The following is a 25,330-nucleotide window of genomic DNA, read 5'->3' as shown; positions in this document are numbered from 1 at the left end:
CTGTTTTATCTTGATTTTAGACACACCTTTTTTGCAGTGTACCTTTTATATTGATATATCACTATCACTATATCATCTATTTCTAGCTGTGATCTGGTTCTCCTTTAAACGCTGCAGGGCTGGAGCCTAAATCCATCAGTGTCTAAAGTCTAAACTCAGCTTTTAATGAAGCTCTCTACTCTTCAGTCCAGCTCTCCTCCTCCTCCTCTTCCTCTCACCTCTCCTCCCCCTCCAGACGCTCCTCCAGCTCCTGGATGCGGCCCTCCAGCTGGGCTACCAGGCCCTCTTTGTTGGACTTGTGGGATCCCTCTAAATGAGCCACTCTGCCCTTCAGGTCTTTGGTCTACAGGAGTCATAAAGTAGAGATGTTACACCTTAATATCAGCTATAAAACCACCAGTTGGACATTATGGGAATGGACAGAATCTAATGAAATAAATGAAGAGACGTATGAATGAAATGAGTCGGTGCTGTGTTGTGAGTCGATATCAACATAAGATGCCTTTGAGACTTCCCCATTTAAAAAAAAAAAGTTCTGATTTTCCATTTAGGTTATGCTGTTAGAAATGCATGTTGGTCAAGCTCCCACACTTTTTTTAATAAAGTAACTATAGGCAGAACTATAGGCAAAATCACCAAAAAGACACAAAAAGACAAAAAAAAAAAAAAAAAAAGACACAAAATGACACACAAAAAAGACCAAAAAAAGACACAAAAAGATACAAAAAGACATACAATGACCAAAAAAGAAGCAAAAGACGTAAAATCACAAAAAAGACATAAAAAGATTTAATAATCGCCAAAAAAAAGACACAAAAAGACCGTGATAAGTGCAATTACTGCTTGGTTTTGAGTTGGATTTTGTGGTTTTTATATGATTATTTCTCTGAAATAAAGCAAAATTGCAATCTAAAACTTTGTCACAAGATAAAAAACAGACATCAAAGAGTTTTATTTCAGTTATAACTCATTATTTTTGCTCCATCTTCATGGTGAGGACACCAAAGGCACCTTACAGTGATATTGACCGGGAACACAGTGTGTGTAGTAGTTTCCTGCAGACAGAGTGTGTACCAGAGTGTGTACCAGAGTGTGTACCAGAGTGTGTACCAGAGTGTGTACCTGTCTCTCCAGAGCCATCTTGTCACACTCCAGGTCCTGTCTGCTAGCTCTCTCCTGCAGGAGTTCATTCCTCATCTGCTCCACCTGTCAGAGTCCAGACACTGTCATCGCTGCTCCCACACACTCTCAGGACAATTATTATTATTATTATTATCAGGTAGCCTGTCTAGCAGAAACCTGCAGCACGGCGCTCAGTGACTCAAAACGCTAAACAATAGGAGCGTTAGCGCTGAGAGGAGCTTCACTTTAATTACTCAGCTGGACTTTCTTGTTCGGCTGCATTCCACTTTTTGTTAAAATCTTCCTGTTTGCTCTCAGTGACGCAGCGTTATAGTAGTAAAACATACTTCAATCAGTAGTAGACAGTAGTTTCTGTTAGGAAAATATAGCTGCAGGCTTCCAGACTGTACAGGAGATGGTAGTTTCACTCTAACTTGGCAACGGTTAGATTATGTTTGCATATTATAAGAAGACAAACTGACGATGTGTTTTTCTTCACTGTAGCTCTGAAGACAGGCAGCGTGTCTCATAATATAATAATAATAATAATAATAATAATACATTTTATTATGCACTTTACATTACAGGAAATCTCAAAGTGCAATATGTGATCTGGTTTAGGTTTATAGATACACGCCTGTTACAAGCAGGAACTATAATGTTTATAGTTCCTGCTCTCTGTTTATCATTCTATTAGAACCTTTTACAGCAAAACCAGAGACAGTAACTATAATGTTGTTATCTTCTTTCAGCTTTTATATTTTGTTTTCAGTGAATAAACATTTTCATATTGATTTTGTTATAAATGTATTTAAAAGTGTTGTGTATTTTAGACTTAATATTATAAAGTAATGTTATATTTTAGTCTTTATCTCACTTTTTAACTTCATCACTATCTAGATAATCATTTCCCTTAATTTCCCTTTCAAATAAACTTATAATTTCTATTATTTTTATGTTTAATTAGTATATATATATCCAAAGCAGACAGTGGTAAGTGCAATTACTGCCTGGTTGTGAGTTGGATTTTGTGTTGTTTTTTTTTACAGGGTTTGTACACTTTTTCAGTGGTGAAATTCAAGCACTTTTTAAGGACTTTCAAGGTCCATTTTCAAGCTTTTCCAGGACCTTTCTACGGTTGTAAATGTCATGTTTTAGATGAGTACTTCGATACTAAAAGGGGTCTTCATTTCAGATAGGCTAGGCTATTCAGTTTATATAGTTTTTTCCGTTGAAAATGCGGTTATCTATAGTCAGATTGCAAGAGAAATACAGGAAGAATATCAAGTATTTACAAGCACTCTATCCAAAATCAAAGCACTTTTCAAACCTTGAAATTCAACTTTAAAATTAAAGCATTTTCAAGGATTTCAAGCACCCGTACGAACCCTGATTTTATAATTATTCCTCTGAAATAAAGCAACATTGAAATCTAAAACTTTGTCACAAGATAAAACAGACATCACGGAGTTTTATTTTAGTTATAACTCAATTTTGACCACAAATGTAGCTACTGCAGTTAGACTTAGTAGGGCAGAATAGATCTTCTCATACAACTCTGTTAGAAAGTGAATAAGCTGACAGGTGGATATCACAGATTTCTGCTCTTATTCCTCTCGAAAAGTTGACTCATGACTTTAATCACAAATCGGACAAGTTCTGGAGGATTTGGGAACCATTATATTCCTTTTTACAGAAACTAGAACTCTTCATTTGTCCCTGGAAGATGAGGACTGTCTGCCCTTTCATTTATTTTTATGCATGTGCTCTTTATTTACCTGTCTCCTGTCGTCTTTTTCTTATTTTATGTTAAAATAGAAACATACAGCGCATCACTTTGTTAGTTTGGGGCGGGACTTCTTTTGTTTTTTGTGCTTTGTTGTCTGAATTGTTTCCGTTTGTGCTTATAAAATTGAAAAACCAATAAAAAGAGCATAAAAAAAGAAAAAAGGAAGTGAATAAGCGTATAAAGGCAACATGTTGAACTTGTGCTCCAACACTAATCTGGTGTCCTCACAGATCCACTGAGTGGAGAAGAAATGAAGTCAGTTTGCTCAGAGATCGGCCGCTTCACAAGAAAAGGGGGATGAAAAGTAATCGATAGAGCGGTGATGGTTCTTTCTTTGTGAGGGGAGCTTAGAATTGGTGATATTTTATGCCAATTAGCGTGTGACAGTGTGCTGCTGTGATGAACGATGGCCTCTAGAACTGGTGCAGCCAGCTCAGGGCTGCAGGGAGCTGAATCAGCAGACTGGAACACAGAGCCAAACTAATCTGCTTTGTGAGAGACGGCAGGAGAGGAGAGGGGAGATTACTCTCATTTAGACAGGAGAGGAGCACCTGGTGCCAGGAGAGACGCAGGTGTTCTTCCTGCTGCACCTCCTCCTCCTCCTCCTCCTCCTCCATCCCATAGCCATACATCCCCCTCTCCTGCCCACAGACACACTGTAATAAAGGTGTGTCTAAAAACCAGATAAAAACACTAAGTCCAAGGGAAATGATCTTGCTGCATGGACAGATAATTTACCTTGACAAGATTTATTAAATTAAGATTGTTAAATATAGAAATAAGCATGTTGAACACTTAAAATAAGAAGTTACCTCTTAAAACAAGATTAATTATCTAACACTACTAAATCTAAAGTTTTTTTTTATCTTGGTAAGAAAGAATCAAATAATCATCAGGTCACTCTGCTTGGGCCAGTTCATTGCTGCTTGCAGCTTTTAATTTTATCACTTTGTACATTTTTTTGTCTTTTTTGGTCATTTTGTGACCAAAAGAAGATGTAAAGAGACACAAAAAGACAAAGAAAGACAAAAAAGACCAAAAAATAAAGACACAAAATGACATAAAATGACCAAAAAAGAAAGCAAAAGACGTAAAATCACAAAAAAGACATAAAAAGATTTTAAAAAATCACCAAAAAAAAGACACAAAAAGACCAAAAAAGACACAAAAAAGACATAAAAAGATTTTAAAAAATCACCAAAAAAAAGACACAAAAAGACCAAAAAAGACACAAAAACAGACACAAAAAGATAAGAAGATAAAATAACTAAAAAAGAAGCAAAAGATGTAAAATCACAAAAAAAGATAATTTAAAAAAAAATCTTGGTAAGAAACAAATAATCATCAGGTCACTCTGCTCGGCCAGTTCATCACTGCTTGCAGCTTTAATTTATCTTGTTTTAAGAGTTTATTTCTTATTTTATGCGTTCAACATGCTTATTTCTAGATTTAATAATCTTAATTTAAGAAATCTGTCAAGGTAAATTATCTGTCCATGCAGCAAGATCATTTCCCTCAGATTTACTGTTTTTATCTGGTTTTTAGACCTTTTTTGCAGTGCATTAACACACACACCAGTGTGTGTGTGTGTGTGTGTGTGTGTGTGTGACTGCACAAAGCTGGTTGCTGCCTTGACAACCGTCCTCAGCCTCATGCTGAACCAACGCCACTCTTTTTCTCGCTGCCAGGAATTTTTTTTTAAAAAGGGAAACCATTTAAAGGAGATTTTAAATACTCTCCTCGACCACACTAAGCCTCTCTTGATGTCGCTACGCACATTAATTAAACATTTTGGTCCCAACCTTTAAATCTGTGTCATTTCCAGACTGAGAGGAGCCTGTTCACTGTAAAAAAGGTCTAAAAACCAGATAAAAACACTAAATCTGAGGGAAATGATCTTGCTGCATGGACAGATAATTTACCTTGACAAGATTTCTTAAATTAAGATTATTAAATCTAGGAATAAGCATGTTGAACACTTAAAATAAGAAATTAACTCTTAAAACAAGATAAATTAAAGCTGCCAGCAGTGATGAACTGGCCCGAGCAGAGTGACCTGATGATTATTTGGTTCTAACAAAGATTTTTTTTTTTAATTGTCTTTTTTGTGATTTTACGTCTTTTGTCCTTTTTTGGTCATTTTGTGTCTTTTTTTAGTCTTTTTGTGTCTTTTTTGTGTCTTTTTTTGGTCTTTTTGTGTCTTTTTTGGTGATTTTTTTTGTCTTTTTATTTCTTTTATGTGATTTTACGTCTTTTGCTTCTTTTCTGGTCATTTTATGTCTTTTTGTCTTTTTCTTTGTCTTTTTTTGTCTTTTTTGGTGATTTTTTTTGTCTTTTTATTTCTTTTATGTGATTTTACGTCTTTTGCTTCTTTTCTGGTCATTTTATGTCTTTTTGATTCTTCTTTTGGTCTTTTTTTTGTGTCTCTCTTTTGTCTTTTGTCTCCTTTACATCTTCTTTTGGTCACAAAATGACCAAGAAAGACAAAAAATGTACAAAGGGATAAAATTAAAGCTGCAAGCAGCGATGAACTGGCCCGAGCAGAGTGCACTGACAGGATAAAAAAACACTTTAGATTTAGAAGTGTTGGATAATTTATCTTGTTTTAAAAGTGAATTTATTATTTTAAGTGTTCAACATGCTTATTTCTAGATTTAATAACCTTAATTTAAGAAATCTTGTCAAGGTAAATTATCTGTCCATGCAGCAAGATCATTTCCCTCAGATTTACTGTTTTTATCTGGTTTTTAACACATTTTTTACAGTGTAGCCGAGCCGTACAGGCCTCCATCTCTGAGTTTCTACATTTAATATCAAGTCAAAAGTCTCATGATGAAACTCTGACCACGAGTCATGCACATTCACAGAAAACCAGCAGGGTTGCAGTAAAGCAGTGTTATTTCAAAAAGCCCAGAATCAACATCCTCCCTGTGATTAGTAAGCACTCTCCCACCAGCAAACAACACTCTTTAAAGTACACATACTTTATCTACATCTTACTCCACCGAGCCTCCGTCAGCAGCTTTATCAGGGAGGAAGGAAAACTGGAACATTTGCTTGCGAGCATATAAAAACTGACTCCAAGCACAAGAGCTGGATTTGTTCTCCAGATGAACTCCGCAACCTGAAAACTTGAGACATTTGGCAGCTCGCATATTTTGGCTTGCGCGGCGCATTAAGAGAGGTCTTTTGTGACTGATGCATGAAAATTGGAGAGGCGACTCTTAGGCCACGCTGGCCGCACGCCAACCTCAATGATTATGCAAGATCATCTTACAAAGCAATAACCCGTCCACTTCACCCAGACCAGGAATAAACTGGGAATGCTGCAGAGTGGACATTATATGGAGAGACACAAAAATACACCTGAGAGAGAGCACATGCACCGATATAACCCAGCAACATACATATAATATATCATGTTATAATCATATTAACGCTTCCAAACATAATATATGTTTAGACCAGAAATTGTTTTGTGGAGATTTTCTTTGTTCTGTACAGAGATTAGTGGTTGGGGTCATGATGTTAGAGGTGGAAGACAAAGCAAACATGGACAGCAGGTCACTGACACATGAGAGACCTGATAATGACATTTTGTTGAGTGTGTGTGTGTGTGTGTGCGTGTTCTTGTACTTCCTACATAGTGAGGCCCAACAACAGAGTAAGAACATTTTTGCAAAGTGAGGACATTTCGGCCGGTCCTCACTTCTTTAAAGGCTTTTTTGAGATTTTTTGAGACTTTGTTTTAAAGGTTAAAGGTTACAAAAAATGATAATTAACTGAAACTATATTAGGTGGTCACAAAACAAACTAAAGTTATAGTGAAAATGTCCTTCGTATTCGTCTTTTTTTCATACATAATGAAGACGGATAAGGCAAAGGAAATAAAGGCAAAATTTAAAATAAATTCTAAACTAAAACTAGCAAACTCACTCTAAAAACTCATTAAAACTAACTGAATTTGAAAACAAAAATTCACAACGAAATTAAAACTAAAACTAGCAAACTCACTCTAAAAACTCATTAAAACTAACTGAATTTGAAAACAAAAATTCACAACGAAATTAAAACTAAAACTAGCAAACTCACTCTAAAAACTCATTAAAACTAACTGAATTTGAAAACAAAAATTCACAACGAAATTAAAACTAAAACTAATGAAAAATCCAAAACTATTATAAACTTGCAAGGGAATTCACTGTTCCAATGAGGGTCCTCACAAAGATAGAAGTACAAGAATGTGTGTGTGTGTGTGTGTGTGTGTGTGTGTGTGTGTGTGTGTACCTGCTCTCTTCCTCGGTCTATCCGGTCCATCAGCTGGTCTCCACTCTGACGCTCCTCGTCCAGGTCCATCTCCAGCTGAGCGATCCGGTCCTGCAAAACCAAGTTGTTCCATCCGTTTGGTCAGTTAAATTATTACAAATAATTATTACAACTAAAGGTTTAACTAAAGAGTATGATTGTATTAAATGATGAGCCTTCAGCAGTGTCTACTTATTAGGGCTGTGACGGTTTATGTATTTGTAAAAAACACTTTCATCCTAACGTACATTCAGTGGTAGGGCTGGGCGATATATTGATATAAAAGATACATCGATATATTTTTTAATGACCATATTGCATATATCGATATAGTTCAATTATTTTTCTTTCTTTAATCTTTAATTTATAGTTCAAGCACATTGTGTTTGTCTGTACTTTGACTTAGATGCAGATCAGATCACATTTTACGACAAATTAATGCAGAAATCTAGATAATTTCAAAGGGTTCACACACTTTTTCTTGCAACTGTTTGGCAGCCAATTGCTGCAAAAATGGATCAGTGTAGGGTTGGGCGATATATCGATATAAAAAATATATTGAAATATTTTTTAATGTGATATGGAATTAGACCATATCACATATATCTATAAAGTTCAATTATTTTTCTTTCTTTCTTTCTTTCTTTCTATATAAATGCTGCCCTTACTAGGGTTTGTCATATTTAGTTATTTTGTAATGCTCGTTATTCTTTTCTCATATAAATATATTTACTTCAGAAAAAGATTGGCCTATTTTATTTCATAGACTATTTTTATTTAAGATGTTTTTTTTATTTAAATGTGCACTTTATGGAGCTTTCATTTTAAAAAAAGGTTCTCCTATTGTCATACAGTATTTATATTCACTTAAATAAACAGTTTCAATAAAACTACTTGTGACATGTCATATTTGACTTTGACTGAACATTTGCTCTCACTTTGTGATAAAAATATCAGGATATATATTGTATATCGATATTCAGCCTAAATATATATCTGGATATGACTTTTGGTCCATATCGCCCAGCCCTATTCAGTGGCATCAATAACTGGAACAAGGAAGAAACAAACTCCTTATCTTTGCTGCTTTCAAGCAACATTTTAGATGCAAAAGCAGAAGCGGATAAAACAATTACTGAAGCAATAAACAGCTGATTGGCCTCATGTGACATGTGGGGAAGAGTTTGTTCAGTGTTCAAACAGTGTTTGAAATGTTCTTTATTTTATTCTTATAATGGAAATCATTTCCCAAAGTTGCCATCTCAGATCTCAGCAGGAGGATTTGTCTGTCTTTGACAATTGCACATTAGTCTTTTCTAAATATTAATAATCTTTAAACATTTGATTTGTTTCCACTGTCCCAAACTCACAGTGAACAGTGACTCCTGACAGCCTTAATACTAATGATAAAACCTGTATTAGTGGTTTTATGCTTAACACCAAATAACCCTGCTTGTAAAGTGTAATTAATCAAATGTGCAAAAATTCAGACTCTGCTGCCAACTTTGAGGCTGCAATAATTCATGTACACACATATATATATATAATATATATTGTTACAGTCCACAGTATGTATTTATTAACAGGTACTGCTGACCAGTTCTGTGTTCTGTGTACTCCGGTTGCCAAGCAACGATATTTCGCTGCCAGATTCACTGTTGTGTTTTTGTGCAATGACAATAAAGAAAGTCTCAGTCATTCTGTACCTCCATGATTTTGACGTGTCGAGCTTTGTCGTCTTTAGCGAGGTTCTTCGTCTCCGCCTCCGTCTCCAGGTCAGAAACCTTTTTCTGCAGCGTCTTCTCCTTCAGCTCTGCCTCGTCTCGTTCCCTCTGGCACTGACGCAGCTCCTCCTCCCGCCGGGACAACTGGAACACAACGCAACAACATCAACACCTCAACATCAACACCTGAACATCAACATCAACACCTGAACACATTTTATTGTCCTGATCAGTGGTTCTGGACTAGTAGGGCTGCATGGTAACAAATACATTTTGAATCCATCTCCCTGTTCAATACAGGTGGGGAAAATATCGATACAGTATAGTATTGCGATATATTGCAATTTTTGAAAAAATAGCTTTGTTAGAGAGATCTAAAAAAACAGTTACATCTCCGTTTTTCAGAAATCTTCCTGCGTTTTTAATATGGGAGCCATTGAGGCTGTTGGTGCGTGTTGGTGGCGCATCTGTGCGTCCTACGCCCAAACTATAACTCTGACAGCTTTACCAGAGGATTGTGAGGGAGAAGACTAATTTTCCTACGTTTCTATGTATAAATTATTTCTGTAGAGTGGAATTTGCGGCCTGGAGCGCAGTTTTCAAATTTATTTTTTGACAGTTATTTCTCTCCCTCTACACTCTGGCAATGATGTCACACACTCTGACACGAACATTCCGTGCAATATACACCCATTATAATCTCAGAATTTCTCCAAAAATGATCATGGTCTTTGAACAGGGATTGATAAATTGCCCCGTGGCCCTAAAAATAAAAAATTGCATTGTGGCTGGGGAGAGTAGGGATGGGTACCTTTCACATTTGAATCGATACGGTACCGGTACTCAACGGTACCAATTTTCGGTACTTTTGCGTAACATATTTATTTCTCAAAATATAAACTTTAAAAAATATATCAAAACAATATAAAATCCAGGATGAGCAGTGCTTTATTGTTGAGTGAACGTACATTTTGTAACATGAAGGTTGCAGTGTTATCAAAGAATGCAGAGGAGCGCTCTCAGGTGGCAAAGCACGGAGGAGAAAAAAAAAAAGTTGCAAGTGCACGTGTGATTTGTTGTGATGACGTCGTAGCTGTGCGGCGCAGCACCGGTCAGACAGTATTGTGGGCATAGCATGATGGAATAAACAAAGTTGAGTCGGGCTGCTCTGTGCACATATCGAGGATGACGCAGGAGTCCGAGGGATTTAATTTCAGCGAGGCAGTTTGGAGTTAAGTGGCAGGTAATATTCCTGAGTTGAAGAGCGGAGTATTAGCGGAGGACCATAGATGCAGCAGCTAGCTACTAGCTGCTAATGAAAAGTCTACGGATGATTGGAGAGAGCAAACGGAGTAAGGAAGGTCTAATCTGGAGGCAGACGAAGGCCAAGCCCGGGTAGAGACATTGGAGAGATAGTAGCTGGCGGCTAGAAGACCTAGAGCCGGCTGTTGGTCTCTGTTCCGCGGTGGAAGAGGGCAGCAGTTAGCGGCCGCGGTGAGCAGACAGGACCAGACGAGGAGGTAAATACATTTTAAAAAATAAATTAAAGTTAACGCCGTTTAGGTACCGAAACATGGTACCGTTTGATTTTACATGAATCGGTACTCGGTAGTACCGACGGAATTCGGTCGGTACCTATAAAAGTACCGAATTCGGTACCCATCCCTAGGGGAGAGGGGCACATGGAATTCCCTGCTTAGCCTGCTGCCCCCGCGACACGGCCCCGGATAAGCGGACAAGAATGGATGGATGGATTGATGGAATAATATCGTATCGTGACTCAAGTATCAGTATAAAATCACATCGTGGAGCCTCTGGAGTTCATTATGTCGTCTCACTCCTTGTTGTTAGTTTCTTTAGCAGCGTTGAGCAACAGTTTAGTTGCTGCTTAGGGAAACATCACCTGGTTCCCCTGAGTGACTAATGAATCCAGCCACAGTTTCCCCTGCTGTTCATTCAGCAGCGTTGCCCCCCACAGCTGGAAAATTGCCCCCATTGCTTATTGCTAAGACAATAAAAATTCATCATGTGCCCTTGTGTCTCACCCAGAACAAATATTTGGCCATTAGTGCAGAATTATTCCATATTTCATCATGTAAATACTTAAGTAAGACCTCATTTCAGCCACGGAGCTAAAGCCGAGCACACAAAGACTCAGTAATAAGTGTAATGGGATAATCAGGCATCATTCTGCAGCCCTGAAGAGCTCTAAGCTAGTTAAGACATGAATAAATTGCTGGTTTATGAATTAATAAAGCAGATATATGGAGTGAAACCAGCTACTGCTTCCAGCTGGTTTTATGCTGGCTTCTTGGACAGAAATCTCCTGAAAACAAAGACTTTCAAAGAAGAAGCATGAATGAGGCCTACACTGCAAAAAAACATGAAGCCTACCAAGCATTTTCTTCTTGTATCTAGCTATAGTATCTTAACCCTCTGGAGTCTGGAGTTTTGGCTTTTCCAGAAGTTTCCATGTCCAATTTAGTGCATCAACTCTTTTTCTTTAATGGTTAAAATCACCACGAGTGTAGTAACATGATTTTACTTTTTTTTTTGCAGGGATTTTTCAGATTTTGCAGTGTGCATTTCAACTTTTTTAATGCAATCTTTAGTTTTTACTGTTTTTTGGGCTATTTTTTGTGTGTTTTTTGTGTTTTGTTATCCGTGTTTTTTGAAATTTTTTCATTTTTTGTTTTTTTTGTAATTTTTTTGTGTTTTTATCCAGGTTTTTTGTAATTTTTTTGTGTGTTTTTTGTAATTTTTATGTGTGTTTTATGTGTGTTTTTATGTTGTTGCTTTTATGTGTGTTCTGATGTTGTTGTTTTTTGTGTGTTTTGTGTGTTTTTATGTGTTTCTGTGTGGTTTTTTTTTGTAATTTTGATTAGCGTTTTTTTTTTTTTTTTTTTTTTACGTGTTTAAGTTGCATGTAGTTTTAATGTTATTTCAAAAGTATTTTCTACCACAACAACGTGCTCATTCAAATATTGCTGGCTTTAATTTTAATGTCACTGCAGTTGGGCTTTTCAAGCCACAATTGCTCAAAATAAGTAGATTTATTTCAAGCTTTCACTGGAGATATTTTTACTTACTATTTTAAGAAACATTTACTTACTGCACTGGCAGATACTTTTACTTGTTTCAAGCATGTATTCGCTTAATTCTAGTTATTTTGCTTCTTGTTTTTTGTCAGTTGGTTTTTGCAGTGTGAAAATCTTCCAAGTCCACATGGGTGGAGATGGAGGAGGAGGAGGAGGAGGAGGAGGAGAAGGAGGAGGAGGAGGAGGAGGAGGATGTGATTCCTGCCAGCACAGCTTTAACAACAATGATATCACAACAATGACATCCTCCTTTTCCTTTACACCAGCTGGACAAAGACACATCAGCTGGATGTGGACAGGAAGAAAGATGCTGACCACTTCCTTTACATGAACACTTTACTCACATTTAGACACATGAGCACTGAAACATCCAGACCAGTAAATACAGAGAGTGGCAGCATGTTAGTCATGTCACACACTGCAAAAAAAGTGTGTCTAAAACCAGATAAAAACAGTAAATCTGAGGGAAATGATCTTGCTGCATGGACAGATAATTTACCTTGACAAGATTTCTTAAATTAAGATTGTTTTGTTTATTTATCTTGGTAAGAAACAGATAATCATCAGGTCACTCTGCTCGGGCCAGTTCATCACTGCTTGCAGCTTTAATTTATCTGGTTTTAAGAGTTAAATTCTTTTTTTAAGCCTTCAACATGTTTAACCCATTTAAGCATAAAATGGCTGGAAAAAATGCCTGTAAAACCTCTGGGCAATTTTAAAATAAGCCCCTAAAACCTGAAGTTTTTCTGTAAATTCAACAGAAGTGTCAACTCTTCCTACTAAATAATAGATTTTTCAGCCTCTAGAAATGAAATTCAAAAAGTATTTGAGAGCTTATAGCTGTTATATCTGAGCTCCCTCTGCTGTAGTCGTCTTCCACCATGATTTATAAGTTCTGGAAAAGTCCCATGATGCACTGCGACACTCCCACATGTATTCTGATGCATTTCATTGGCCAAGAGACAGAAAATAGGTGGAAAAAACTACAAATACTACAAAACGACGTATCCACTTTCCCGGGTTTTAATGGTAGAAATGTGGTAATGCTTTCCCGCCTTAAATGGGTTAATTCTAGATTTAATAATCTTAATTTAAGAAATCTTGTTGCATGAAATTATCTGTCCATGCAGCGAGATCATTTCCCTCAGATTTACTGTTTTTATCTTGTTTTTAGACTAAACACCTTTTTTACAGTGCATGGCTGAAAGCAATAATGACTACAGCTTCCAATAGAAAGTTTCCTCTCAGAAAAGGAAATGTCAACACTCTTTTTCTTTGCAAAGACGCCTCTTGAGCTTAAAATCAGCTGCCAAAGCTTCTATTAAAAAGGAACCCAGTGGAGTTTCATTATAAACAGACAGCTTTGAGTTGAGTACAAAGTGTCTTAAGGCCTCACAAACATGCTGAATGCATTTCCTACCACACACACACACACATACACACACACACACCCTTTCTTAATGTTTTGAAATCTGCAGTGTTCAAATGGGCTTGTTTACAGTCATCTCTTCCTTTATTGGCACATTGTTTCCCTTTGGGGCACATTGCCTTGAAGAACAATTAACAATAGTTTATTTGATTATTATCAAGCTGAAAACTCCAGACCTCAAAAGTGAAGCAAATGTTGAACTTGCTTTCTAATGGCTTTATAATGGCCAGCAGGGGGCGACTCCAATGGTTACAAAAGGAAGTCAGATTATAGTAGTGTATAGTAGTTGTACATATTGCCTTACAAAGTCTATTTTAGTAATTTAGTGTCTTTTTTTTAATTTGTTTTGTGTATTTTTTTGGTCCTTTTGTGTTTTTTCTTTTTTTTGTAATTTTGTATCTTTTTCTGGGAATTCTTTGTCCTTTTTTTGGTAATTTTGTGTCTTTTTTTTTTGTAATTTTGTGTCTTTTTTTGGTTATTTTGTGTCTTTTTTTATGCAATTTTGTCTTTTTTTGTGTCTTTTTTTGGTAATTTGTGTCTTTTTTTTAGTAATTTTGTGTCTTTTGTTGGTCCTTTTGTGTCCCTTTTTTTTTTAGTAATTTTGTCTTTTTTTGGTCCTTTTGTGTCTTTTTTTTGGGTCCTTTTGTGTCTTTTTTTGGTCCTTTTGTGTCTTTTTTGGTAATTTTGTTTCTTTTTTGGTAATTTTGTGTCTTTTTTGGTATTTTTGTGTCTTTTTTTTGTTATTTTGTGTCTTTTTTTTATAGTAATTTTGTGTCTTTTTTGGTCCTTTTGTCTTTTTTTAGTAATTTTGTATCTTTTTTTGGTAATTTTTGTGTCTTTTATGGTAATTTTGTGTCTTTTTTGGGTAATTTTGTGTCTTTTTTGGTCCTTTTGTCTTTTTTTTCTTAGTAATTTTGTATCTTTTTGGGTAATTTTGTGTCCTTTTTTTGTTGTTGTAATTTTGTGGGGTTTTTTTGGTCATTTTGTGTCTTTTTTTGCTCATTTTGATACTGCCTCCAGCGGCCCCCAGGTAATTAGAGTGTGAGGCCCCTGCTGTATTATATCTCACAATGCCCTGACACATTTCTGTGTGGTCAGTCACTGTACAACACAGTCTCAACTGCCCTGCCTCGTTAAATAAATGTTTGATAAATACATAAAACAACCCTCTTTCTAACATAAATAATTCTCATTCTTTCCTTTCTTGCATTCAACAAAAACATTCCTTAGATTCCCGAGAGCTGACAAGGACGAATGGCTTGAATATGAACAACAGAGTGGTCACAGGTCAGTGAGGTTAGGAATTCTCCACATTTCCTTTTTCATTTTAACTGAGTGTAAACATTAATATTAACCTCTTACAGCCCACCTGCCTCCTCTGAACCAGCTCAAGTTGTACACGAGATATAGTCAACACCCAACCTTCAGATTTAAATACACATTATATTCTGCTCTACAGAGTCTAACTGCAGTAACTAGCAAAAGGTAAAACTGAGAAAAAGTTTTTTAACGTGTTTTAACTGGTAGGCCAAATGTGTTATACATAGGTAAGTGATATGACACTTATTTCTACATGGATTGATGTCATTTTTATCCTAAAAAATCATGATGATTTATTTGACCTTTGACCCCAAAAATGTAGTTACTGCACTCTGGTTTTGCTGTCAAATGTTCTAATAGTAATTATAAACAGAGTGGAGTAACTATAACGTTCTTATTTCAGCTTTTATATTTTGTTTTCAGTGAATAAACATTTTCAAATTGATTTTGTTATCAGTGTATTTAAAAGTGTTTAACAACTATTCAAAGATTTGTGTATTTAAGACTTAATATTATAAAGCAATGTTATATTTTAGTCTTAATATAACTTTATCTCACTTTTTTACTTCATCACTATCTAGATAATAATTTCCCTTTCAAATAAACGTATAATGTCTATTATTTGTATGTTTTAATTAGTATATTTATATCCAAAGCAGACTGTGGTAAGTGGAATTACTGCTTGGTTTTGAGTTGGATTTTGTCGTTTTTACATCATTATTTCTCTGAAATAAAGCAAAATTGAAATCTAAAACTTTGTCACAAGATGAAACAGACATCAAGGAGTTCATTTTCAGTTATAACTCAATTTTGACCAAAAATGTACTGCAGTTAGACTTTGTAGGACAGAATACAGCGGATGCATTGTTAACAGATCTGCAGTTTGAAGCTTTTCCAGTTGTTTAAGCCAAATAGGTGAAATTCCAAAAAAGAGTGTGGGTGTTAAAAGGTTAATAAAGAGCAGAGATTTATTTTCTATGGCTTTACTCAGCTCAGCTGCTTCATTCTAATTGCATGTTTTGGGTTTGAGAGGACAGCAGGGAGCTGACATGCCTCAGTGATGACATCACTCTCTGAGAGGAGGATGATGATGGTGGGAGGGTCAAACTGGTGCAGAGAACAATAGTTCCTCATCTGTTCTGCATGGGAGGACTGGCTGACTAATGATGGCCTTCATTTGACCACTCCGACCATGAGAACGCCGTCAGCCCGTTACCTTGGACCAGGGGAGTTTTATATGAATGGCACTTTACCGTGTTGTGTGTGGAAGGTCCCTTTAATTACTTTTTTTGGTAATTTTGTGTCTTTTTTTGGTCATTTTGGGTCTTTTTTAAAATAATTTTGTGTATTCTTTGATCAATTTGGGTCTTTTTGGGGTCATTTTGTGTCTTTTTTTTAAAATAATTGTGTCTTCTTTTGTAATTTTGTGGTCATTTTGTGTCTTTTTTTGGTCATTTTGTGTCTTTTTTAATAATTTTGTGTTTTTTTCGGGTCTTTTTAAAAATAATTTTGTGTATTCTTTGGTAATTTTGGGTAATTTTGGGTAATTTTGTGTATTTTTTTGAATAATTGTGTCTTCTTTTGTAATTTTGTGGTCATTTTGTGTCTTTTTTTGGTCATTTTGTGTCTTTTTTAATAATTTTGTGTCTTTTTTGGCAATTCAGTGTCTTTTTTTGTTAATTTTTTGTCTTTTTTAAATAATTTTGTGTCTTTTTTAGTAATTTTGTGGGTTTTTTTGGTCATTTTGTGTCTTTTTTAAATCATTTTGTGTGTTTTTTGGTCATTTTGTGTCTCTTTTAAGTAATTTATTTTTTTCTGTCATTTTGTGTCATTTTTTTTGTAATTTTGATACTGCCTCCAGCGGCCCCCAGGTAATTTGACACCCCTGCGTTAGACTGTACCTCTTCCTGCAGGCTCTTGGTAGCCAGGAGGACCTTGTCCAGCTCGAGTCCTCGTTCCTTCAGAAGCCTCTGCAGATCCGTCAGCTCCCGACGGTTGTTCTCTTTATAAATATCGATCTGCTCCTGCAGCTCCAGAGTGGACGACTGAGACGCCACCACGATGTCATTCATCTGGAGAGCACAGGGCAAGAAACGTGAGAGAAAAACACATTTAATTTGCATATCCAATCTAAATCCTTTAGAATCCCTTAATTAAAAGTTAAATACTTCAGAAAAGAAAACGTTCTTCAGGCACTCGTACTGCAAGACCCTGTGAGGTGAAACCAGTTGGCATTTTAAACCAATAAGCCCGAATAAATTAAACTTGTAATATATCTTTTCTCCTAGCTCTGCCCAAGAGTGCCTGAAGAAGAGCTGCTTTTCTGTGACCACTTTTATTTCTCATCGTCTAGAGGCAAATAAAGCAGGACTTGGCCCCAGTTTTCATTCATGCACTGCTATCCTGAACTTATCTAGACATGTAGAGGAGCTGTATGCAAGAATGAACGTCCAAATCAGTTGGACTGGACATTAAACGGACAATAACCTGCCAGCCCCAAGGCACAAAGTCCAGTAATGTCCCATTGAGCCCACATGTGACTAGAGCGGGTCACTGTACAGAGAATCCACAGTGAGAAAGTGGCATGTAGATGAAAATGGTGCAAAACTAGAACAACACAAACACCCACACTGCAAAAAAGGTGCATCTAAAAACAAGCAAACACATGCAAAATTTAGTTTCTTTTTTTTAAAGACCAATTTAAAATGGTAAACTGAATACACGTTTTTTCAGCATACTTTTTGTGTGCATGTTTCCTTTTTTTTGCACGTACTACCTCCTGCACTAAGTATTTCCAGTAGGTGAGAATGTGAGTATTGAACGCTCCTCCTCCTCTCACCTCCCTCTGGAGTTTCTCCACCGTGCGGTCCAGCAGCCTCCTCTCCTCCTCCATGTCCAGCTTCATGTTCTTGAACTGCTCCTTCTCAACCTTCTCCTCTTGTAACCTCTCCTCCAGGTCCTTGTGTTCAACGCTCAGTTTGGAGAAGTTCCTCTATAGAAGGACACAATATTAAAGATGTCAAACCGTTGTTAAACTGTTCTTGTGTTAGTGATGTTTCACCACATGTAGCAGTGTTTCTGATCTCACCTGCACGTCCTCCAGCCGAACGCTCAACGCTCGGTTGGCTCGAGACACCTCCTCTTCTTGCTCCTTAATTTCAGCCAAAGATTCTTCCAGTTGCTTTCTCTCTCTCTGTGAGGCAGACATGCAGCATGTATGTCTTTCATGTAGTGAAATATACTAAAACTGCAGTATAGAACTAGACCACAAATATCACACTTGTGTGATTGACTCCCTACACTGCAAAAAAGGTGTGTCTAAAAACCAGATAAAACCAGTAAATCTGAGGAAAATGATCTTGCTGCATGGACAGATAATTTACCTTGACAAGATTTCTTAAATTAAGATTATTAAATCCAGACATAAGCATGTTGAACACTTAAAATAACAAATTAACTCTTAAAGCAAGATAAATTATCTAACACTTCTAAATCTAAAGTTTTTTTTAATCTTGCCAGCTTTAATTTATCTTGTTTTAAGAGTTAATTTGAATCATTGTGTCTTTTTAGTGGTCATTTTTACATCTATTTTGGTCAGTTTGTGTCTTTTTTTTTGTCATTTCACATTTTTTATTGTCCATTTTGTGTCTTTTTAATGGTCATTTTATGTCTTTTTTTATCTTTTTGTGTCTTTTTTGTCAATTCGTGTCTTTATAGTGGTCATTTTTACATATATTTTTGGTAATTTTGTGTCTTTTTTGATCATTTTGCGTCTTTTTTGGTCAATTTGTGTATTGTGTGAAAAATAAGAAATGAACCCTTAAAACAAGATAAATTATCTAACACTTCTAAATCTAAAGTTTTTTTATCTTGGTAAGAAACAAATAATCATCAGGTCACTCTGCTCGGGCCAGTTCATCACTGCTGGCAGCTTTAATTTATCTTGTTTTAAGAGTTAATTTCTTATTTTAAGCGTTCAACATGCTTATTTCTAGATTTAATAATCTGAATTTAAGAAATCTTGTCAATGTAAATTATCTGTCCATGCAGCAAGATCATTTGCCTCAGATTTACCGTTTTATCTGGTTTTTAGACTAAACACCTTTTTTGCAGAGTACTGATGCATGTTGACCTCTCACCTCCAGGCGGGCAGCTCGGTCCCCCTGCCTGTTCTCTTGTAGTTTTGCTTCATCGATGATGCGGTTGAGCTTGGCCACCTCATTTTCCAGCTCCTGAGCTCGTCTCCGGAGCCGCTCGGCCTCCTGGGTCAGCCGTCCTGCCTGGCCCTCCGCCGCTCCCTTGGCCACCTCCACTTCAGCCTTCTGGCGGCCGACTGCTGCGCTGCTCTGCAGGTCAGAAGGAGACACGAGGCTTCAGCACAAAGGAAGCAGCAGGCTGAGACACGAGGCAACAAGATGCATGATGGAACAGTTGAGAGTCTCTCTAACTGCTGATGCAACAGAGCATTTAAAGAGCTCAGCTGGAGAAACGCAATAAACAACTTCTTACAGGGTTCGTACACTTTTTCAGAAGTCAAATTCAAGCATTTTCAAGCAATTTCGAGGTCCATTTTCAAGCTTTTCCAGTATCTTACACCTGTTGTAAGTTGCATGTTTTAGATGAGTACCTACATACTAAAAGGGGAGATTTCACTTAAACATACCAACAGAGATGGTATTACACTTTTAGGAGGAACGGTCTAATACTTTTTTCCATGACTGTATTTTTGGTCATTTTTACATCTATTTTTGGTCATTTTATTTGTATTTCGACAATTCTGTGTCATTTTTGCATCTATTTTTGTAATTTTGTGTGTTTTTTAGTAATTTTTACATCTATTTTTGGTTATTTTGTGTCATTTTTTGGTCATTTTTACATCTATTTTTGGTAATTTTGTGTCTTTTTTGGTAATTTTTACATCTATTTTTGGTCATTTTGTTGTTTTTTTTGGTCATTTTTACATCTATTTTTGGTCAGTTTGTTTCTATTTAGACAATTTTGTGTCATTTTTGCATCTATTTTTTTAATTTTGTGTCTTTTTTAGTCATTTTTACATCTATTTTTGGTCATTTTGTGTCTTTTTTTGGTTATTTTTACATCTATTTTTGGTCAAGACGAACGGTCTTCATTTCAGATAGGCTACTGATTATTTTTTACATTGAACATGTGATTATCTATAGTTTACAGATGGATATAGTCAGATTGCAAGAGAAATACAGTAAGAATTTCAAGCATTTACAAGCACTTTATCCAAAATCCAAGCACTTTTTATTAAACCTTGAAAATACAACATTTAAATTCAAGCATTTTCAAGGATTTCAAGCAGCCGTACCAACCCTGGTCTTCCTGTTACTCTCTCACACTTGATAATAAAGGAAACTAAATCTAAGCTTTCATTAGCTGCTGGTGATTGAGGGCCACACAAAATCAGCCGGAAATCAAGCTGCTAGTCTACTGTGTCACTTGATTATTTCCCACCTGATATGCTGCTGTAAGAAGGCTTTTTAGAGGAGTCGTGTGACCATTACCCACCCAGTATAACAATTGTAGAGATGTCTCCCATAAAACCAAAGTTTTACAGTGCTAGTCTCAGGGTTCGTACACTTTTTCAGTGGTCAAATTCAAGCACTTTTCAAGGACTTTCCAGGTAAATTTTCAAGCTTTTCCAGGACCTTTCAACGGTTGTAAATGGCTGTTTTAGATGAGTACTTACATACTAAAAGGGGTAATTTACCTTAACCATACCACCAGCAATGGTATTACACTTTTAACAACTAAAAGTAGTTTGCTAATCTCATAAAACATACTGGTATGGGAATTTATAAGGGCTAGGAGCAAAAGGAAGCTCACAAAAATCATCAAGCAGCAGCTGGTGGAATTAACACGACCCAAACTAGGAGGAAAGACCAGAAATACTTCAGGAGCCCTCACATCCACTAGGAACTAGAAAAACTCCCTTCAGTAAGAAGATACAGGGTAGAGCAACAAGAAACATCTCAGAAACAAAAAGGTCTTCATTTCAGATTATAGGCTATAGGCTGATCAGTTTATATACATTTTTCCATTGAAAATGTGGTTATCTATAGTCAGATTGCAAGAGAAATACAGTAAGAATGTCAAGCATTTACAAGCACTTAATCCAAAACACAAGCACTTTTTAAACCTTGAAATTCAACATTAAAATTCAAGCATTTTCAAGGATTTCAAGAAGCACCCATATGAACTCTGTAGTCTGCACTTGTGGTGAGACAAATAACAGGTTTCCTCTGTGATGACAGCCTTCCAGTGCAGGCCGCGTCGCTAGACAGCAGACCTGCAACGGTCTGTTTGGAAACAACATTTTTTTTGGAACGTAGCTGGAATGTTAGGAAACTGGTTTGGCAATTTCCTCTTTATGTCAGTACAGTGAGCTATGCCCACAGTTTTACACCTGTGGACACAGAACTATGGAAGAAATCTGCAACATCTACAGCTACTGTTTTACTGTCTGACAGAGCTGAAAAACTGCAGCGAGAAATTTTAATTTAACTAAATAAACACTTAAAGCAAGCCTCCTCACGGTCCATTTTTAAAACTCATCTTAAAACCTGTTTTTATTCTTTGGCTTTCAACCACGCATGGGACTCTGCACTTGTTTTAGTGTTTTTATGTTTTTTTTAATTTATTGTTTTTTAAATTGTTTTTTAAAAAGCAATGACACTATTAGTTTAGTGTTTATTTCCTGTTTTATTTATTTAATTGTTCTTGTTTTGCTTGTTTATGTACAGCACTTTGTTGCGGCTGTTGTTGTTTTTAAAGTGCTTTACAAATAAAGTTTGAGGCGAGTGTAAAAAAATGTATTCAAGGGTAAATAAAGTTCAAGGCCGTCTTTCTGCACAAGCAGGTTAGTCTCTGTCACACACACACACACACACACACACACACACACACACACACACACACACACACACACACACACACACACACACACACACACACACACACACACACACACACACACACACACACACACACACACTTCACACTTTATTTATTGTTGCTTTTATGTATCTATTTACCATTTCTATACATACATTTTAACCTTTATCTATGGTTTTACAACCTAAACAAGTTTTATTTTTCTTTCTTCTTTTTTTGCTATTCATATTTTAGTTCAAATCAATATAATATAAGTATAGTCTGGACCTGTAAGAACTTTTCATTTTTAATTTAACTTGCGATTTCTTAACTCCTGTCTTAAGTTGGATGATGTGTGATATGTGTCTGTTTTGTGTGTGTGAGGACTCTATACTGCAAACAAAATCTACCTCTGGGTACAAATAAAGTAACTTGAACTTGTTGTAACACTAATCTGCCTTTAAGAACCAAGTGAGTGAGTTGTAATCCAGCAGGTGACTCTGATGAAAGGCGGCTCAGAGAAACGCTTCAGTACAAACAGTGGAACTAAAAAAACTTTGTTATTGTCAAGAAGCAGCTGTTTGTCCTCTGCAGCTTCCAGGATGTTACAATCCGCAGGATGAGGAAAAAAAGATGATAAATTAGGGAAACCCCCTTTGAGAAGCTCACACTGCAAAAACCAACTGACAAAAAATAAGAAATAAATAACTAGAATTAAGCAAATACATGCTCGAAACAAGTAAAATGATCTGCCAGTGCAGTAAGTAAATGTTTCTTTGTAAGAATTCTTTAAATAAGTAAAAAATATCCAGGCACTGGAAAAAACAATGAGATGTCTTGAAATAAATACAAATATACTTATTTTGAGCAATTGTGGTTTGAATAGCCCAAAAGTAGTAACATTAACCCTCTGGGGTCTATGATAACGTGGCTTTTTTCAAAGTGGCGTAGCAAAAAAACAAGGTCACGTGGAGCAATGCTGTCAACTTCACTCCAAACTACAGACTTGAAACTTTCTCCAGTTTTTGTTTGACATTCCAAGGTCATGTAAAACCAAAGATATGATCGTTTTAATTTGATAGTACAAAAATATTTATTCAAGTGTAAAAGTAGGATGGGACGAGGCAGACGTGGCATTTAATAAAAATGGAAAAAAGGGATCTAATAATCCAACACTGCTCCTATACATACACATTAAACATGTTTTTATGGTCATGTTTTGTGTTTTATCATATTTTAATTTTACCTTTAGCCTATATGTTCATATTTGCAACCTAAGTTTACATTTCTCAGGTCTTAAACAGTTCATTGAGCATATTTGTGGTTTTTATTGTCATAAATAGTAACATTTTATTTCAGAATTCGTGATTTTTGGGGTTAATGTATTAATAAAGTTGGTTAAGCTTCATGTTTTTCAGTGCAAAAGAAAATAGTGATAAGATTTCATGAGACTGAAGTGAGTTTTGTGAGTTTTCGGGCTCCAGTTAGTGTCACTGAGTATTTCTAGCAGTAACTTATTTACACATGCAAAATGTAGTTTCTGCTGGAATCCAAAGTCCACAACTCTTCACCCCTTAACGCCCTTTGTGACTCAGTTGAAAGGAGCTCGTAGATCAGCTCGTCTCGTCTGAACCTGACAGGTGACGAGTGCCTCCCTGCTCCAGTGGCAGCAGGCCAGTCAGACCAGTTCCTCCACTGAGACTGAGTCAGCTCTGCCTCACTGGGTCATTCACTGTGTTTGAAGCAGAGAGAAGCCCTGTGCAGACTTGAGATAACACGGTTTCACCTCTCAAGATCAGGCAAACAAATGAGGTTCCATGTTAGACTACATAAACCAGACAAATAGTAGAAGATAGAACTGCAAACACTCATATAAAAGAGAAACAACCTCTCAGGTTAATGCAGCACGACACATTACAACCTCCAGAATCAGCTGACTTGCAGTTTTCTGGACTTAAGGCCCAGATCGTCTCTTGTGTTATGTTCAGTGCAAAAAAGGAGTGTCTAAAAAGATAAAAACACTAAATCTGAGGGAAATTATCTTGCTGCATGGACAGATAATTTCACTTGACAAGATTTATTAAATTAAGATTGTTGATGGACAACATATAAACACCTTCTTATGCACAACACATTCATTTCCCATGTTATTTCATGCTAGATGTGTGTTTGAATATCTTTTTTTTCATTACATTATATCCATTTTTCCTTTCATACTTTATGAAGAAAAATAGTTGTTGTATTATTACATCAAGTTTACACACATGGGTCAAAAATGACCTTGTGCATTAGAAGCATAGTGATACAAAAAGTGATTCACTAAATTAACAATTTGAGTATATGTGTAACTATGTTTGTCTTATTTTGAAGGTTTAACTTTAAAAGAGTTGTTAGAACCACCAGATTACATTGGAAAATCACATATTTTAACATTCGAGACTTATTAGAGCCACCAAATAATAACTTCCATTGGAAAAAAACACCAATTTAACAAAACAGGATAGTTAATATTTGTGTCTTCTTTGTCAGGTTTTAAATTGGTGACAACATATAAACACCTTCTAATGCACAACATGGGTCAAAAATGACCTTGTACATTAGAAGCGTAGTGATAAAAAAAAGGGGTTTTATTCAAAAAGTAAAAAATGGAAACAAAAAATGAGTTAATTGAGGAAAACCTGCAATACTGAATGATGAAATTAATTTATTGCAAAGATATAGAATATAAAAACTTAGTCGGGTCCCTTTAGACCATGTTGTGCATCAAAAGGTTGAGGCCCAGATCGTCTCTTTTGTTATTTCGGGTCACAGAAACTTCCTCCTGTTGCTTTGAAAACGTCCATATCAAAGTGTTTCCAGAGGGGTTGGGGGCGTTTGTGGGGCTAAACACAGACTTCACTATGATAATAAAGCAGTGGCAGCGTGTGTCACTGCTCCGTTTTTACAACATACACAATGAGTTCAGGCCTCTGCTGCCCCACTTCCCACACTGGGTCACACCAGTTAACATGGGCAAAACCACCCACCCAGTCAGACAGAGGGAAAGAGAGCCTGCTGCAGCCTGGGAGAGACAGCTCATTTCATACTTTATTTTTTTTAATCAACAGTCCTTATCAGAAATATCAAATACTCTATTCTATTATTTCCTGAAATTTTTCATTTTATTTAATCCTTGGAGTGATTTTTATGTAAATTTGCCCAAATTTGAACTATATCGATATATGCGACATGGTCTAATGGTCTAATTTCATGTCACATTAAAAAATATATCAATATATTTTTTATATATCGATATATCGCCCAGCCCTACTGGCGTGGGAGCATCTACTGTATAGAGTGCAAGAAAAAGTGTGTGAACCCTTTGAAATTATCTAGTTTTCTGCATTAATTTGTCATAAAATGTGATCTGATCTGCATCTAAGTCCTAAATATAGACAAACACAATGTGCTTGAACTATAATTTGAACTATATCGATATATGCGATATGGTCTAATTCCATATCACATTTAAAAAAACATATCAATATATTTTTTATATCGATATATCGCCCAGCCCTACTTCCTTCCATCATTCATTTATTAAAATAATGTCTGGTTCATCACTGGTTCAAGGAGCTTTTATAAAAGATAATGTGTAGGTTAGATT

General features: G+C 36.1%; 1 protein-coding gene across 3 annotated transcripts in view; it reads right to left on the bottom strand.

Moving 5' to 3' along the window:
- Nucleotides 1-25,330, bottom strand: part of cgnl1 (cingulin-like 1) — a 70,595-nt gene that overhangs the window by 3,685 nt on the left and 41,580 nt on the right. For all 3 annotated transcript variants that reach the window (XM_059359011.1, XM_059359002.1, XM_059358995.1), the window contains exons 9-16: nucleotides 18,927-19,133; nucleotides 17,876-17,980; nucleotides 17,627-17,779; nucleotides 16,689-16,859; nucleotides 8,923-9,084; nucleotides 7,199-7,288; nucleotides 1,123-1,206; nucleotides 219-343 (exon numbers count right to left, since the gene is read on the bottom strand). In XM_059359011.1, coding sequence (XP_059214994.1) covers nucleotides 219-343; nucleotides 1,123-1,206; nucleotides 7,199-7,288; nucleotides 8,923-9,084; nucleotides 16,689-16,859; nucleotides 17,627-17,779; nucleotides 17,876-17,980; nucleotides 18,927-19,133 — 1,097 coding nt within the window. The remainder of the gene's footprint in view (nucleotides 1-218; nucleotides 344-1,122; nucleotides 1,207-7,198; nucleotides 7,289-8,922; nucleotides 9,085-16,688; nucleotides 16,860-17,626; nucleotides 17,780-17,875; nucleotides 17,981-18,926; nucleotides 19,134-25,330) is intronic.

This window comes from Centropristis striata, chromosome 2 (genome assembly GCF_030273125.1).
Source record: "Centropristis striata isolate RG_2023a ecotype Rhode Island chromosome 2, C.striata_1.0, whole genome shotgun sequence".
NCBI lineage: Eukaryota > Metazoa > Chordata > Actinopteri > Perciformes > Serranidae > Centropristis > Centropristis striata.
This window is presented reverse-complemented; position numbering and strand designations above follow the sequence as displayed.